Source organism: Anabrus simplex, chromosome 13 (assembly GCF_040414725.1).
Source record: "Anabrus simplex isolate iqAnaSimp1 chromosome 13, ASM4041472v1, whole genome shotgun sequence".
NCBI classification, from domain to species: domain Eukaryota; kingdom Metazoa; phylum Arthropoda; class Insecta; order Orthoptera; family Tettigoniidae; genus Anabrus; species Anabrus simplex.
The window spans coordinates 52,829,762-52,848,891 of record NC_090277.1 but is presented as its reverse complement, the minus strand read 5'-3'; the positions used below and the strand labels follow the sequence as shown (position 1 = coordinate 52,848,891).

At 42.2% G+C, this 19,130-nt stretch overlaps 2 protein-coding genes across 2 annotated transcripts in view; one reads left to right on the top strand and one right to left on the bottom strand.

Moving 5' to 3' along the window:
• LOC136884847 (uncharacterized) overlaps positions 1–16,877 on the bottom strand; it is a 52,943-nt gene extending 36,066 nt beyond the window's left edge. The window contains exon 1 of the mRNA XM_067157134.2: positions 16,827–16,877. Within this exon, the coding sequence (XP_067013235.2) occupies positions 16,827–16,853 (27 nt within the window). The 5' untranslated portion in view covers positions 16,854–16,877. The remainder of the gene's footprint in view (positions 1–16,826) is intronic.
• LOC136885056 (neurobeachin-like protein 1) overlaps positions 1–19,130 on the top strand; it is a 398,107-nt gene that overhangs the window by 203,590 nt on the left and 175,387 nt on the right. The gene's annotated exons all lie outside the window — the stretch shown is intronic.

Genomic DNA, 19,130 nt, shown 5'->3' with positions numbered 1-19,130 from the left:
AAAAAAAATCACAGACGCCATTAGAAAAAGAAGATTAAAATTCTATGGTCACCTGATCAGGATGGATAACAATAGGCTAACAAAGAAAATACTAAATCTCGCAGTATCTCTAAAAAAAAAATCACAACTGCTTACAGAAGTAAACAAAGATCTTCAGGAAATTGGTATAAATCAAGAAATCTTGCAAGACAGAAACAAATTCAGAAATCTCATAAACAAACACAAATTTGCTGATCAACCAAAATGACAAGCTACAGGATGGGTGGAAGAACGCAGAAAGAAGCTCAGCGAAAGGATGAAGAGATTTTGGGAAGACAAGAAGAAGTTCACACGCGCTCCTTAGTAGGGCATAACGAATCAAATATTATAATAATAATAATAATAATAATAATAATAATAATAATAATAATAATAATATTTTAATTATAATTATAATACTAATTATTATTATTCCTTTCCGACCTGCTTCGGTCACCTCTTGTTCTCTTATGACCCCGACGATATTCATTTCCACTCCCTTTGTGGCCCTTCTTTTTCTTTTGCCCATGCAAATCCTTCCATTTCTTCCTCTGGTTATTGTTAAGAGTACTTTCTTTGTACTTTGTACTTTCTCTTAAAACAATAACAACGAACTGTGGGTTTATCGTCAAGTTTACTGAACTCTCTGAGAATGAACATTGTGTATCGCAAGGATTTCCTCGCTAACACTTTCTCGCTTGATATCCTACACCTCGTAAATCTACCCGGCATTATACGTAGGCCTAATTCCACAGCAACGTTAAGGTCCTCAGCCCTATCTCTATGACTTATGGCCCATTCCTTGTACCACTGGACTGAACCAGCTCAGGAATATAATACTCTATCGTTAGAGCCCTTCGCGGACGTACAAAATAGTATCCGCATCAGCGAATGCTTATCCGCCGAAATTTAAAATATTTAACTACACTATATTACACCCAAGGTATTGAAAAGGCTAGATCTGTTAACATAAAACAATGGGGCTGATTTCTAACACCCGACAGTCACAGGGGATTTTCTCTTGCGACAACTACAGTACAGTACTGACGGATTGACCTTTGTTGCTTCTTTTCATTAATTGCTGACAGGAACCAGTTAAGCTTGGGTCAGATTTACGGCTTTATGGTCTTAAGTCTCTTTATATATCACCATTCTTCGAGTCGCCTAACCACAAACAAAAATAGGAGTATACCTGACTGAAAAATCAATAAACTGCATTATTTAGAAATTATCAGGAAGTTAATCCGCACTGCATCCGCCAAGACACTAACTTCGCGGATAAATCCGCGGATATCTCCATCCTTGCAGGGCTCTATCTATTGTCTGATTCACTCAGTCCAGTTACTTCTAATAGGACACACGAGATTCATTTCATAGAGGATTCCTGTACGTAAGGAGTGTTGCTGCTTAGTTCATTGAACTGTTAACAACTCAGTAGGTCACGGGCCCTTCCAAAGAACGGACTTCTTTCTTAATTGATGATCTACCTAGAATAAATTGAAAATACAGCCTGTCTTGCATGTAAACCGGTGATTTGAGCCTCTTCTTGGCCTTCTGCCTGTAGGGTAAGTAGCTGTTGCGTGGATTCTTGATACAACAGTATCTGAATGCTCCCCTGCGTATGCATTTTAAGGAGGCCAAGTTTTTGACCTCATAACACGTATCCCATTACTGTGGGAGGCATTGCTTTATTCTAAACGAGAATTTGAAGGGGGCTGCGTTGAGGTTACGGCCGCAATTTTTGAGTTGAATTGGATTGAAATGAACTTATTGGTTACAATTTGCCACTTTGGCCACTTTGCCACTTATGTCGCATCACTACAGTAACATCTGTGTTGAAAACAATTCACAGAACAATTATTGCGAAAAAAGGAGAAAATTAAACTAAAATTTGAAATCCGAAGAAGAAACTTAAACATTATAACATAAACTAAAAGACAGACACCTCAGTACAGGCCATGAAGGCCCTTGGAGGAGTGGAAGGTAAAGGCTTCCGCCATTGTTAACCGCGGCACGTGATGCGGTAGAGTGGTTAGCGCTACGCCCGGCCGCCTTTGCCCCCAGGAATTAACCTGGTACTCATTTTTGGTGTAGGCTGAGTGAACCTCAGGGCCATATGCACCTCCGGAAGTGAAAATCTCATTTCTTAAATTTTACGACTTCCTGACGGGGATTCGAACCCACGTCCTTCAGGCCGAACCGAGCACGCCTTTACCGCCTCGGCCAGGCAGCCCCTTTATAAAATAAACTTCCCTTATAAATAATATATAGCGGTCAACCTTAAGTCTTCAAACAGTGAAATTGGTTAACTCTGTACCGGGCGAGTTTGCCGTGCATTTAGGGGCGCGCAGCTGTGAGCTTGCATCCGGAAGGTAGTGGGTTCGAACGGCAGCCTTGGAGATGGTTTTCCGTGGTTTACTATTTTCACACCAGGCAAATGCTGGGGCTGTACCTTAATTAAGGCCACGGCCGCTTCCTTCCCATTTTTAGGCCTATCCCATCCCATCCCATCGTCGCTATAAGACCTATCGGTGTCTGTGCGACGTAAAGAAATGTGGTAAAATTGGTTAACTCTGTTGCAGTAAGGAGCTATGCTGTTCAAAGTGTCCGGTACTTTCCATTTATTCTCTCTGATTAGTGTTATACAGAGGATGGTTGCGTAGTTGTACTTACACTTGAAACGGTAATCACTACCACCACCACCACCACCACAGGGAGTGGCAGCTGATGACACTAACCACTACACCACAGAGGCGGAAATAATAATAATAATAATAATAATAATAATAATAATAATAATAATAATAATAATAATGGCTTATGGAAAACGAAATGATTCTGCGGACATACTGTGCAAAGGCATTCCTCATGCCGTTTCTTGTATTCAGCCACGAAGCAGGTCCTTAAATATTTACACAACTTGAAGACCAGTAGTTTCAAATCATTTTCCTCTACTTGGGCAATAGATGTAGCCTGCACGTCTGGAGCTCCAGCCGCACAGAACTTCCGTCGCGATGCTCGGCCACCTTAACTTTGGGACGCCCCCGGTAAGTTTTTTGAAGCTCGACGTTGGTGATTTTAAACTTATACTGAGGGAGATTCTGTTTTCCACCCGTCCTTCTAACAGCGTCTCTGCACTGTGATGGCACTTTTTTCTTTTGCTGATACTTTTTTCAATATTTTCCCTCCGATTAGTGTTACGAGAACCCCCTGTGGGTTGGGAACGCAGATGAAGAATACACCCACGGTAGTTCCTGCTTGTCGTAGGAGGCGATCAAGGTATGATGGATTTTGAACCATGATATTACCTGTGATTAGTACCATCACGCGAGAAATACCCTGGGTCGACTTTACGTGCGATTAGTACCACTATGTGAAGAACACCATGGGTCTGTGATAAGCATCATCGTGGGTGGATCATTATGGGTTTACAGTACCCCTGATTAGTACCACTATACGCGGAACAGAATGGGCCTGCGTTATCAGTGATTAGTGGCATTATGTGAGAAACACTACAGGTCTGAGCGTTGCCTGTGATTAGTACCATTATATGAGAAACACTACAGGGCTGAGCGTTGCCTGTAGTTTGTACCATTATATGAGAAACACTACAGGTCTGAGCGTTGCTTGTGATTAGTACCGCTACATGAGGAACACCATGGTTCTACTTCACATGCATGTAGTACCATTATGAGGGACGGGTCACCTGGATTTTGGCCCTTGTAGACAACAGGCATAATCGATTTACGATTTTGCTTTGGAAGTAGTCCCTAGTTCAGTTTATACTATTGCTTTAAGATAGTTTCTGGGAAGGTGGGGCATTGCGGGTCGGATCCACTGATTGTTTTAAGTTCAAAACCATTATTCATCATCGTCTTTTTGAATTCTAGTCAGTGGATGGATTTAGGAATTATTTTAACTTTCACTATTGTGAGTTGGATCCGCTGATTATTTTAAATTCATTATCATTCATTCATTCATCATCATGTTTTGAATTCTGGTTAGTTGGATGAATTTTGGAATTTTAATTGTCGTTGCACTTCGTCTCATCTCATACCATCAGGGGCCGATGACCTAGATGTTAGGCCCCTTTAAACAACAAGCATCATCATCGCATCTTCGCATGGTGTTACGAGAGGTTTGTTGCCGAGTAGCACCGTCATCACCACCACCATCCACAGTGGGAGGTTTGAAGGGAAGAACTTAATAAAGATAGCCGTTATACTAAAGCCTTGAGACGTATCGCCTTAATATTCAATTAAAAACACACCAAAGACTCCCCAACTCAACAGACATAGCTACTCCTTTCAGCACTCTTTATTGAGGTTGCAATGCTTCTCATGGTCCTTATGAAAAACCACTTATGTCTTAAAATATTTCACCAGTCTCGTTGCCAAGGAGAAGCAGACTAGTGCCAAGAATTTTTCTCCACGCGGCTCTCCGCGACTCGGTTGTTACGAGAAAAGAAACCACAAAGCAGAATGTGAACATTATACTGCTCTTTTTTAAAGGGGATTCTTGTACCACCGCTGTCAATGAAAAGGAATTTTGAGCTCAATCTAAACAGTACATCAATCACTGGGATTTAGGGTGGAACTGGTGCCAAGAAGCGTATAATGGCCCACCTATCGGCCGCCAGACGCAGAACAAACAAGGGCTCTAAATAGAGTGAATGCATACTGATAACGTTCGGCTTTTAGCTCTGGTGCTGCTGAACTTGGAACAGTGAATTGGTGACCATGAGGTCCCTAACGGGTCTAGCGTTATTTCGACTTGTGTTTACCTCCTCGTTTTCCTCTTTCATGTATAACGTCCCTCGGTCGATTCTTGATCTCACTCTTCTAGGTTTGCGAGACCTAGGGAATGTTTAATTTCTCGCCCTTTTTTCCCCTTTCCCTTCTTTTACCGATATCTTCATTTTTCGAAGGGGTCTGAAATTTCATTTCTTACTCTTAGTATACAGAGATGATGACTGCCATGTTGTACTTCTTCGAGAAACAATCACCACAACCTCCTCTCAAGGCTCTGTACTTGGATCCCTTCTTTCGCACTCTTAGTGAATGACATTTCATCGAATTTAAGACACTGCAAGTACCATATGAACCCTGACGTCCTTGAACTCCACACAGAGTTCACAGTACGAAAATAACGACTCACTAAACGGAGACTTAACAGGGTGTTACTGGTTGGTGTGCTCCTCACGGCCTAAAACTGAACCCTACGTCATTTGATTGTAATGGCCAAGGAGGATTATTTGTAACATATTGTAGATAGTCTTGTTCTAAGTGATAAATAATGTCTGCAATGCGGTGCGTTTCCATGTAGCGGGAACACGAAAATCCCAAAGAGAACTCGCTTAACAGATAGCAAACTTCATCTACAAATATTAACAGTGGCTACATAGATCGTAACCCCTAATTTTGAAAGCGTAGTGAGGTAAGATTCATATTCCATTGCCACAGTGTCTGAAATAGACCATTGCATGAAAAAGAAAACAATCTACTGTAAATGAATATTGACGTAATACTAAACAGATTTGAATTCCTTCCTTCTCGTGATCTTTGTTGTGAATGATAGTAAAGACGGTGTTCTTAGAACACCTTCATTCTGTGTCTAGTTGTAGGCATCTACAATATGTCATTAATTTATGACGTTTTGTGACCACTGATTATATTGATGATGGTGATGAAACATGTCCCACTCTCAATCAATCAATCAATCAATCAATCAATCAATCAATCAATCAATCAATCAATCAATCAATCAATCAATCACTACTGATCTGCATTAAGGGCAGTCGCCCAGGTGGCAGATTCCCTATCTGTTGTTTTCCTAGCCTTTTCTTAAATGATTGCAAAGAAATAAGGAAATTTATTGAACATCTCCCTTGGTAAGTTATTCCAATCCCTAACACCCCTTCCTATAAACGAATATTTACCCCAATTTGTCCTCTTGAATTCCACCTTTATCTTCATATTGTGATCTTTCCTACTTTTAAAGACACCACTCAAACTTATTCGTCTACTGATGTCCTCCCACGCCATCTCTCCACTGTCAGCTAGGAACATACCACTTAAACGAGCAGCTCGTCTCCTTTCTCCCAAGTCTCCCCAGCCCAAACCTTGCAACATTTTTGTAACGCTCCTCTTTTTTCGGAAATCGCCCAGAACATTCTCATTCTCAGATGCCGCAGTTACTTGATCCCTTCTTCTTCCACTGCTTATGCCACACCTGTAGAATCGCGGGTGCGAACTGTGTCGCACGTGTTGATTTGGCCCTTTTTTACGGCCAGGTGCCCTTTCTGGCGCCAAACCTGTATGGAGGGATGTAAGCACTATTGCGTGTTTCTGTGGTCGTTGGTAGCGTAGTGTGTTGTCTGAATGTGAAGAGGAAAGTGTTGAAACAAAGACGAATTCCCTAGCGAAAAGAATTAATCAGACACGATTAAAATCCCCTACTCGGCCGGGAATCGAACCCGGGAGCCCTCTGAACCGAAGCCCTCAACGCTGACCATTCAGCCAAGAAGTCGGATGCCGCAAGCAATTGCTTGATATAGCTGGTAAATTTGTCACTGAGGCTGAGCGAATCCCAGCTCATGGGAGCTGATATTCTAATCGAAGGCCTTCCGGACAGCAGTTTACGGTGCTAAGCGTTAGAACCGTTGCCTACGCTATAATACACGGCCTTGAAAAGCACACGTGGAAACGGGTTACTTCCTAGTTCACCGTTCAGCCGCTAGGATCGCGTTCTTGCCCCCTTGTATTCGCATGGCCGTATGTCAATAAGTAAATTATATCCTAAATAAAAAGAACTGAATGTTTTTGCGAGTATTGACAGTACTTTATTTATAGAGCGGTGCTGCAATGTATGTCACTGAAGTTTCAAAACTTTCCTTTTGAGGGGCTTCTTATCAAGTTTCAAAACTTTCTCTCTTTTACTTGAGTGGCTCAAAGCAATGTTGTCTAACAGAGGTCTCAAAAATTTTCATAGTAGAAAAAGAGGTGGTTTGTCGCCTTTACACTTTCCACACTTAATTTCACTGTTGAACATGTCTTTCGAAAAAATCTACGTACACCTTTAAGTAACTCTCTTCGGGGCAAGTACTGCGTAGCGGAGGTGACAAATTCCGTTATTCAGTGCAGAAGTGCCACAGACGATGATTTTCGGTATCTGAGGGCTCCTCGATCTTGAAAACGAATAAGACACATTGTTGGACTTTGAGAAGAGATATGTTCTAAACAGCCTTTACAGTCTGATTTTTTCTTTTGCCACACGAACCATAATGTCATTTTATTGCGCTTGGCGTCTTAGGTAGCTGAAGAAGAGCTCGATGTCATAGCTCGTTAGGTTCCTCGTCAATGTATAATGCAAATGTATACTTATGAGGTATTTTACGCAGGCCACAGTGGATTGGGTAGTCAAGATCTATGCCTGATACATTTCTCTCATGAATCTTTTGTACTTTCTCTGAATGCATTTGAAGTTTCTTAATATATGACAGGTAATCATTAATTAACCAACTGAGGCGTTCATCTTCAGTACCGGTACTAAAACATGCTTTTTTTTTTTTCTGGTGGCTTTACGTCGCACCGACACAGATAGGTATTATGGCAACGATGGGATAGGAAAGGCCTAGGAGTTGGAAGGAAGCGGCCGTGGCCTTAATTAAGGTACAGCCCCAGCATTTGCCTGGCGTCGAAATGGGAAACCACGGAAAACCATCTTCAGGGCTGCCGACAGTGGGACCCACTATCTCTCGGATGCAAGTTCACAGCCGCGCGCCTCTAACCGTACGACCAACTCGCCCGGTTAAAAGATGCTCGTTTGTTCTCTTTCCTGGAATATGTTCCATGTGAGGTGTTGCAGACGTCATGCGCATCGAACAATTTCATAAAATGCTCCATAAAACAAATGGTTTATTTTAAACTGTATTTAATGCTCTCGGGACAAACCACCTCCATACTTTTCAAACCAGAGATTGTTTCCGGGGAAAATACAATATTTTTAGCTCTTGCTACATTCATTTTCGCCAAATTTGTTGGGCAAATTATTTTCCTCGTTGGTTTCCTAATTTAAGATTTCTGAGTTTGAAGATGCCTCTCAAATGATCGCCGGTCACGGTAGCATTGTTTATAAAAAAGTCCAGTGACAAATTTTGGGATCGCCCGATTCTTATGACGTAACTCGGATCAAAACTTAGGAACAGAGGCCTACTTCGATCAGCTTGAATTCGTATATCATGCGTACTTCCTCTGTATAATGACTCGAACATTCACTGGAAACTTGTGAAACGAAATTCCACTACCTTTAATTTCTCGTGAATAAACCATGACTGGAACTGCGAATGTTTAACATCAGACGAATACATAATACATTCACAACCAACTCAGTTAACGAACACGTTTAAAGGCACGAACCTGGTAGACAGGGGGCAAGAAAGCGATCCTAGCGGCCCGGCATTGAACTTCAGTGTAACCACTTCCATAGCGTTTTACGGGCTCTATTTCCAGGCCTTGTATTATAACGTAGGCAACGGTTAGAACAGAGCTGTTCCATCGTGCCAAATTCTTACTCGCTATAAGTTATGAGAGAGCGAAGGATCCATTTTTATCTAGATCAACTTTCTTCTTATAGCGTCACCATCCTACTTGTGGAGTGAGTGATGTTTATTCGTGTCCATAACTACCGCGTACGATCTTTTTTCTTCTTTTTCTTTCGCTGCTGAGTAGAAGTAACATGTTCGCCAGCCATGACTTGGATGTTTTTTGCGTACCATGGCGGATAACTCTCGCTACTTACGGTCGAAGCGTTTAACAGCAGGAGGAATTATCTTCGTGTGCATCTATAGAAATAGGAAGGTGATTTTACTTTACCTCGCACCGACACAGATAGGTCTTATGGTGACGATAGGAGTGGGAAGGAAGCGGCCGTGGCCTTAATTAAGGTTATTCCGCTGAAGCTCAACTTGTAGGATTACAGAAAGATATAGCAGATATCTAGGATTCAGGAGGTCAAATGGACTGTATCGCGATTGACCTGTTTAAAGCATTTGATAGGGTGGATCATGGGAGACTACTGGCAAAAATGAGTGCAATTTGAGTAGACAAAAGAGTGACTGAATGGGTTGCTATATTTCTAGAAAATAGATCTTAGAGAGTAGCCTTAACTTTATCTGACCCGGTAATAATTAAGAAGGGAATTCCTCAAGGCAGTATTATAGGACCTTTATGTTTTCTTATATATATAAATGATATGAGTAAAGAAGTGAAATCGGAGGTAAGGCTTTTTTCAGATGATGTTATTCTGTATAGAGTAATAAGCAACTTACTAGATTGTGAGCAACTGCAAAATGACCTCGATAATGTTGTGAGATGGACAGCAGGCAATGGTATGATGGTAAACGGGGTTAAAAGTCAGGTTGTGAGTTTCACAAATAGGAAAAGTCCTCTCAGTTTTAATTACTACGTTGATGGGGTGAAAGTTCCTTTTGGGGATCATTGTAAGTACTTAGGTGTTAATATAAGGAAAGATCTTCATTGGGGTAATCATATAAATATGATTGTAAATAAAGGGTAGAGATCTGCACATGGTTATGAGGGTGTTTAGGGGTTGTAGTAAGGATTTAAAGGACAGGGCATTTACGTCTCTGGTAAGACCCCAACTAGAGTATGGTTCCAGTGTATGGGACCCTCACCGGGATTGATTGATTCAAGAACTGGGAAAAATCCAAAGAAAAGCAGCTCGATTTGTTCTGGGTGATTTTCGACAAAAGAGTAGCGTTACAAAAATGTTGGGCTGGGAAGACTTAGGAGAATGGAGACGAGCTACTCGACTAAGTAGTATGTTCCGAGCTGTCAGTAGAGAGATGTCGTGGAATGGCATTAGTAGAGGAATACGTTTGAGTGGTGTCTTTAAAAGAAGGAAGGATCACAATATGAAGATAAAGTTGGAATTCAAGAGGACAAATTGGGGCAAATATTCATCTATAGGAAGGGGAGTTATGGATTGGAATAACTTACCAAGGGAGATGTTCAATAAATTTCCAATTTGTTTGCAATCATTTAAGAAAAGGCTAGGAAAACAACAGATAGGGAATCTGCCACCTGGGCGACTGCCCTTAATGCAGATCAGTAGTGATTGATTGATTGATTGATTAATTGATTGATTGATTGATACTGTGCTGGGCAAAGCGGAGGCGGGACAGGTTTTTCTCCGGGTACTCCGGTTTTCCCTGTCATCCTTCATTCCAGCAACACTCTTCATTCTCATTTCATAGCATCTATCAGTCATTAATAAATTACCTTGGGAGTGGCAACCCCATCGTACTAACAGCCTATACATGATTCATTCATTACATCCCTGACCCGGTCAATGACTGGAAAACAGGTTGTAAGTTTTCATATGTATTCCATTGCTGTTGTTCATATGATAACATTTCCGAGCGGTAAGTACAGTACCGCCACGGTATAATACCGGCCTGTCCGCTGCTCTCATGTCAGGTTTTCATTTTCACCTATTATGAGGAAAATTCTGTCTGCCTTCGGTGTCGTTACCGAGTGTAAGGGGCTTTGCTGTGAACTAGACGAAACGCGAGGCAAAGGCAGTGGAAACTTGTTCAAAACACGGCGCCATTTGTATTTTTGTTTAGAGAAAGCAGGGGTGTTCGGTCGATGTGTCGGGATCCGAAACATGTGGCGTGATCGGCACGTCTGCTGTGGACGCTCCTCTCCCGCGATGTCATGCCCTCTTACTCCCGATCCCCAATACCCTCCCTTCAACAAAAATTATCCTAATCAGACAAACCTCCCCGCGCACTACACTGCCACCTCGGTGGATCGAATAGCCGAGACCCTGTAGCCAAGAAACTCCTCACCAAGACTCCCAGTTATCCCCCACCCCTCTCACTTCGAAACCACAAAACGGCGCCTTCTAAACCTAACGCCAGATCCAACCTCAAACCTCGAAACACCAGAAACCGAGGCGGGTGCACAAACACTTAAAACGCTGCCCATTAACGATGCTGTGAAATTGAAAACCTACAACCTGTTTTCCAGTCTTTGACCGGGTCAGGGATGAAATGAATGAACCATATACGTTATAGGCTATTATTAAAATGGGGTCGCCACTCCCAAGGTGATTTATTAATGACTGATAAATGCTATGAAATGATAATGGAGAGCGTTGCTGGAATGAATGAAGGATGACAGGGAAAACCGGAGTACCCGGAGAAAAACCTGTCCCGCCTCCGCTTTGCCCAGCACAGCATCCAGCGGTGAGAGGCCGACGCGCTACCGTCTGAGTCACGGAGGCTCTAACGATGCTGTATTCATTCAAAATTTAACTTCCGCACACCCACATTACTAATATGTGACAGTCACTACGCCACACCTACGGCACAGTCCCGCTGCAGAATCAAAAGCAACACAAGGGCGTGGTTAGTACCTGGATGGCAACCACCCAGGACTACCCATACCGAACACAGTTAATTACTGTGCCAGCCAACGCTCAAATGGACTGATTTCCTGGCCACACATTACTGTACACTAACACACATATAAATAAAACAAAATAATAAAAAAACTACTTATACTGATAAAAACCTACACATATTGATAAATATACACAAATTACACACACACATTACAGACCGACAGAGGAGCGCGATAAGGCGCACCTGTATCGGTACACACCATCTATCTCTTCGGACATATCCGGCCACATACAGGTAACCAGGGAGTTGCCTCCTCAGTTAGTATACCGACCCACGCATCCAATTCTTAAAACAGGTCGTAAGGACCAAGAAGCCGAACACTCGTTTCGAAATGGTTACCTTCCGATCTCTTGGTGGCCGGCCTTTTCCAAATTTAACAAATTAAACACTAGAAATTCATGATTCTCACAAAGCGTGGTTCCCCCAACCTCCTGTTTTTCCAAATTCCTCCGACCATATTTCATTAATAATAGTCTTGGGAAGAAGGGGTTCATCTCTGACAAGGGTAAAATACCGCCTCCATGACAGATGGTTTTGTCCCCCGCCAGTCCAGTACAATGGAGATTTTCCGGCTCATCGGGTATTATTGGAAACAGGTGGGTAAAAGGGCATCGTTTTCGTCCTGGGACTCTCGTGTACCCGCTCTCAACAAAAATCCACATTTCTAGCCCGTGAGGCAAGCAACTTGATGTTGAAAACATCCTAGGGATCTGAGCTTCGAATTTTAGGTATATAAAATATGATAAAGTATGATAATATATTATTTATTTATTCCTATCTCATCGTTGCCATAGGACCTATCTGTGTCGGCGTGACGTAAAACTAATGGTAAAAATATAAATCATATTCGAGCCGAATGAGCCTCCGTGGCTCAGACGGCAGCGTGTCGGCCTCTCACCGCTGGATACCGTGGTTCAAATCCCGGTCACTCCATGTGAGATTTGTGCTGGACAAAGCGGAGGCGGGACAGGTTTTTCTCCGGGTACTCCGGTTTTCCCTGTCATCTTTCATTCCAGCAACACTCTCCATTATCATTTCATAGCATTTATCACTCGTTAATAAATCACCTTGGGAGTGGCGACCCCATTGTAATAACAGCCTATATATGTTTCATTCATTACATCCCTGACCCGGTCAGTGACTGGAGAACAGGTTGTAGGTTATTTTCATTCGAGCCGAATGGGGAAAACGGGAGCCGTTTGGGATGTCATTGACACCATTTACACTGCCTTTCGACGTTCCGTTTCAGCCGACGTCAGAGCAAAGAAAGTGGTGGTGGTGTAAGTGATTATTGTTTTAAGAGGAAGTACAACGCTTGAGTCCTTAACATACCGGAAGCTAACAATATGTCAGAATGTTTCTTGTTGTGTTGAGAATAGACTACCAGACTGCTTCTATTACTGTAGGTTTGCAGTCGATGACCTCGATGTTTGGCCTCAGAACAGCAATCATTATCCGCTGAGTTTTGATTGTGTGAACATCTGCGGTACAACTGTTGCCCATTGTAGCATCTGGCAAGAATCTTATGTGTGTTCCGCTGGCGTAGTTTCGTCATTGTAGGCCACTTAACTGTATTTTTGCACAATTATAGAATGGTATGAAGTAAAAACATTACTCACAGAAGCCTGTTATAAATGCAGCCTGACCGACTGACTCAAACCACGTAGCCAGAGCTTGCGTTCAGAACATAGTGAGTGCGAACCTCACTTTTGGCAGCCCTGAAGACGGTTTTCCGTGGTTTCCCATGTTCACACCAGACAATTGTTGGGGCTGTACCTTGATTAAGACCACGGTCGCTCCCTTCCCAAATGCTAGCTTTGTCTTATCCCATGGCCGCCGAAAGACCTCTGTGTGTCGGTGCGATGTAAAACGAATAGAAAATAAAAACGATCTGATCAGCTTAGGTTGGCTGACTTTCAACCAGCTTCTGAAACGTTGTAAGTGCACAGTGCTTGGATTTGGATGAATGCAAACCTATTGAAAATGTCCATATCTAATTTTGAATTTAGTGTTGCTGGTGATTGGTGTCGATTATCGTTCTGTATTCGCACTATTCGGAATTTTAAGCTAAAATTCTGATCCGTCAAAAAAGGAAGGTATTGACTGAAGCAAGGAACAAGCCAATGAAAAGTGTAAAAATAACAGATTCTCTAGGCTTAGCAAACTTAATACTGTTGGGGTCGAGGTAGAACAAGATTAATCGAGGCAGATTGAAAAGGAAAGGTGAGTGAAGAGTCTGGCTCACGTAAGTGGAGAAAAGTGAGCTGTACCCCCTGGTCGCCATCTCTTGCTTCCAGGTTGACTGCTCTTGGGGAGGCCCCCGCTGTAGGCGAAGGCAATAGAATATCCACTGTGTACGCGCCTTGTCGTTAGAAGCGACAAAATGGGCCCGAGGAGCTCCTAACTTAGGAGCGTACCGAGCTCGATAGCTGCAGTCGCTTAAGTGCGGCCAGTATCCAGTATTCGGGAGATAGTGGGTTCGAACCCCACTGTCGGCAGCGCTGAAGATGTTTTTCCGTGGTTTCTCATTTTCACACCAGGCAAATGCTGGGGCTGTACCTTAACTAAGGCCACGGACGCTTCCTTCCCATTCCTAGGCCTTTCCAGTCCCATCGTCGCCATAAGATATATCTGTGTCGGTGCGACGTAAAATAAATATTAAAAAACTTAGGAGCGTAGGCTGGTGACCACGAGGCCCTTAGCTGAGAGCTGACTTGTTTCCACTTTATTTTGCCAGGCTCGTCTTTTTTTTTTAATCATCTATCCTCTCTGACCTCCCTTTGTCAACCCTTGTTCTTTTCTGATCCCAACGGTGTTAGGTTTGCAAGACCTAGGGAGGATTTTATTTTCACTTCCTTCATGGCCCTTATATTTCTTTCTTTCTTTTCGAAGTGTCGGATCCATTCTAATTTTCATTTTTCCCCTCTTTTTAGTGTTAATAGAGGAGGTTCCTCAGTTATACTTCCTCTTAAAACAATAATCATCACCACCAGAGTGATAGTTCAGAGGCGTGATAATCGAGTGCTATTGGCACTGGCTTCTCATGACGGCGAGCACGATTCAAAATCCAGTAGGTGTTTATCAATTTTTTTAAAAAAAAGTCGTGTCAAATTTCCCTTCGGGAAAACATGTCTTTCAATAAATGCAATTCAAATTTATAACGAATAATGTATTTCCATCTAACGAATCGTTTTCGAGACACTGTCTAGGGTATGATGAGATGGGCTTCTTTGATTAAAAGAAAAAGCCATCTATACGTCTGTCATGGCCATCCATCAATACGTCACACCACAGCCTGCAAGATCATATCAGCCATATGCACTCTAATGCCTCTTTTTGATAATATTGTGTCTTTCAGTCATGGCCACCCATCAGTACTTCACATCACTGCCTGCACTGTTGCTAGGTAACATAGCGTCACACATTTTGTATAGATAAATTCGTGACGCAAATTTTCAGATGACTCCCATCCATAAGACACTTATGTAAAAACATCTTGGCTGCGTGGATTGGCGACCACGGGGTTCCCTAAATGGATGTGGGATTACTTCCACTTGCTTGCGCAGGGTTCCTCACTTTCATCCTAAACCCTTTTTTTTCTACTCTCGTTCTCTTCAAAACCCAGCGGTATTAGGTTTGTGAGATATAGGGAGGATGCCAGTTTCACGCCCTTCGTGGCACTTGTTTTTGTTTGGCCTGTATTTTCGAAGTGTCGGACCTATTCCATATTTTTCCATCTGATTGGTGTTATATAGAGGATGGTTGCTCAGTTCTACTTCCTCTTAAAACAATAATCACCACGACATGTTTTGCAGGGTCAGGCCGGGTAGCTCAGACGGTAGAGCGCTGGCCTTCAGAGCCCAACTTCGCGGGTTCGATTCTGGTATCAGTCCGGTGGTATTTGGAGGTGCTGAAATACGTCAGCATCGTGTCGTTATTTTACGGCACGGCGCTAGCATGGGTTGGCAACCACGGGGCCCTCAGCTGAGCCCTGGCATTGCTTCCACTTACTTGTGCCATGCTCCTCACTTTCATCTATCGTATCGGACCTCCTTTGGTCAACTCTTGTTCATTTCCGAACCCGACGGTATTAGAGCACTCGAGGCCTAGGGTCTCCTTCATTTTCATGCCTTTCGTGGCCCTTGTCTTCCTTTGGCCGATACCTTCAATTTTCGAAGTGTCGGATCCCTTACATTTTTTCCCCTCTGATTACTGTTATATAGAGGATGGTTGTCTAATTGTACTTCCTATTAAAACAATAATCACCACCACCATCACCTTTTACGGCACGGAAAAAAAAAACTCCTGCGGGAGCACGCCTGGTGGCCATGAGTCTATATTGTCTGACACCGTGGTTAGCCGGTTCGAGTCCCGTTGGTCGAAAAAAAAAATCAGAATATTGGCCGGGAGGCAGTAGCGGCTCCAAGAAGCTCGGGGAATCCCCCTGCAGTAATTGAAAATGGACTCCTCGTTTCCAGATAAGGAAAATTACAAGTTTATTTCGTAGTGCAAGGTTGTTCCTATATTATATCAATGAACAGCAACGATGATAATAATAATAATAATAATAAGTTACACAATTTAGTTCTCAAATTCGAAGGAATAAAATATTGCACGTATTTGGTACGAACGCACACACACACACACACACACACACACACACACACACACACACACACACACACACACACACACACACACACACACACAAGAAATGTATATTCCAGTAGTAACCACGCTGTCCGTCACAATATTAAGAAATACTCTCGTACCTAGGACCAAATAATTTACTATTCAACAGTCCGTTGTAGGCCTGCGTAGCTACACTGAATGCCGAGAGTTATGAACAGGCTAGAAATTTCAGTATTTAGACTTTAGGTAAGGAGGGATTGTAAATAAAGGGTACAGATCTCTGCACATGGTTTTGAGTGTGTTTAGGGGTTGTAGTAAGGATGTAAAGGAGAGGGCATGTACGTCTCTGGTAAGACCCCCAACTAGAGTATGGTTCCAGTGTATGGGACCCTCACCAGGATTACTTGATTCAAGAACTGGAAAAAATCCAAAGAAAAGCAGCTCGATTTGTTCTGAATGATTTCCGACAAAAGAGTAGCGTTACAAAAATGTTCCCGAGTTTGGGCTGGGAAGAACTGAGAGAAAGAAGACGAGCTGCTCGACAAAGTGGCATGTCAAAACTGTAAACTGTAACATCACTACTGCGCCCTATTTTTCCAGTAATCCGTGTTCCGGTTTCGTAAATTAGTAATGTGAGGACTTTTCCACTGTGTCACTGCTTTAGAGTATTACATGCTGTACTCACCCACACTCTAAAACTCGTGCTACTCATGATGTAGTTCTTGTATTCACAACACTTCCTGTGCACTACTAGACACTTCACCACATTGTTGACTGGTCGCACAACCGCCAGCCGCCGTACCTTTATAACATCTTCTCTTTGTAGCGGGAGAGAGCGTACGTGGAGTGGGGGGTTGGGGAACTTTGAGATGGCCCACATCCGTTGTATGTACCGGACAGCAGGTGATGTTGGTGTGTTGTGGGCTCTATTAACGAAGAGTGATCGACCGCGTCTTCTGAATGGGGGGAGACATTATGAGCATTAACCACACCCTTGTACTCTGTTCCTCTTCCGTGTTTACAATACGTGCTACTTTGATTTTCTGCCATCTATTCTTGTCTTTCATCTGGCAGAGTTTTTGAATGAGGAGATCTGGGGTCTGTAATTGTAGCTGAGAGTTTTCGTTCGCTTTCTGCCTCGCATGCGATTTTTGGAAGCCTTTAATGGTGTAATAAAGTATCTAGACATTTTTCTTTCCCTAGTGCCATCCTGTGTCCTACATAGGAGCTGGATTTTTTGAAAATGCATATGCGCTTATGCAAATGCATATTTTGTGGGTTTATTGGATTTATTGCATATTCTAACCTGTCGTCTCAGAACTCGCCAGTATCAAAATTCACGAATTCCACGAAGAGGATTAGTAAGAGTAGGTTTCTTTACCTGGACCAGTCTCAAAACTCACGCGCCGTACCAGTTCTTCTTTGAATGGATACGCGACAAGTAGATATTTGAAAATGTAATGGGAATTGTGCGAAAAGCAATAGCGGTGCTAAGAAACTCGCCCCCCCCCCCCCCACTCCCGCGATACTTGAAAATGGTTCCCCCCGTTTCCTTGATAACGAAAGTTACAAATTGATTTCGTAGTACAAGGTTGTGTACTATTACCATAGCGTAATTACAATGAACAGTAGCGACGATAATAATAATAATAATAATAATAATAATAATAATAATAATATACACAATTTCGTTTTCAAATCCAACGGAATTAAAATAATACACGTACATGGTACGAACATACGCGCACGCATACGCACACACATATAAGAAATGCATAACCAAAACACGTTGATCGTCACAATATTAAGAAATAATCTCGTTCTTAGGACCAAATAATTTACTACTGTTTACAACTCAACCGTCCATCGTAAGCCTACTTACCTACACTGACTGCCGAGAGTTATAAACAGGGTCGAAACTTACGTATTTACAGTTTAGATAAGGAGAATATCTTTGTTATCGCATCTTCGCTGACTACTGGGTTCTCAAGACTGGCTAATAATTACTTTAAAAGCCTTGTTGATTGTTGTGAGTGGCAGCAAGGAATGGTTATTGTTGGAACAGGTTGGGAAACTCACATTCTTTCAGAAATAACTACCATACTCCAATTGACTAACGAAACTATGCACTCCGACGGCCTAAATTTGGAATAACCCTCTGTAATACAAATGATACTGTGTTGTGTTATGTAGCTTTATCAATATGCAAAGTCACTCTTCAGCTATTGAATTAAGAAACAGTCATGGGCCCCTCACAAGCCGTGGACCTTCCCCCTTCCCCGCGGAGTCTGCGGGGTCCATGTCGCGAAAAGGTCCATTGTTCCCTCCAGACGGAACTGCGTGCCCTCTCGTAATTGGCATCTCTTTCATCAAGAGGTGGGCATGTCGCGTAACCTCGCACAGAGTATACGCGACAGGAGGTTGAGCAATCCACGGACATGAGATACACACTGGTGGGTTGTTTCACATAAGACGCTATTGTAACTTACAATATTACACCTTACCGGCATGAATGTCAGTCTTTTATAATTTATTATTATTTATTAATACATCCATAACAAGGTATATCCCCAATTACAGTGGATGGTACAAAATACATTCAATATATAAATGGTACCTATATGTACAAAATAATATATAACAATTAAAAAACCAAGATTGCCATTAAGAATAATGTAAACACATTTTCAATAAAACATACAAACGCATAAAATATTAAAGTTAAAGAAGATAAAACAAATAAGCAGAGAAAAAAGAAAAATATTCATAAGAATAGCAAATACACAAAGACATATACATTGGAAAAATAATAGTGGCATTACATACCTCATATTTCAGTGCTGAATTAATTTTGTCCAATAAATGATTCATTATAATGTAAATATTGTTTTAACATTTTTGAAAATAAAGAAAGTGATAAAGCAAAATCTATTTGTCTGTTGTCTGAAGATATTCTGTTATATACTTCACACATTTTTACAACAGGTGA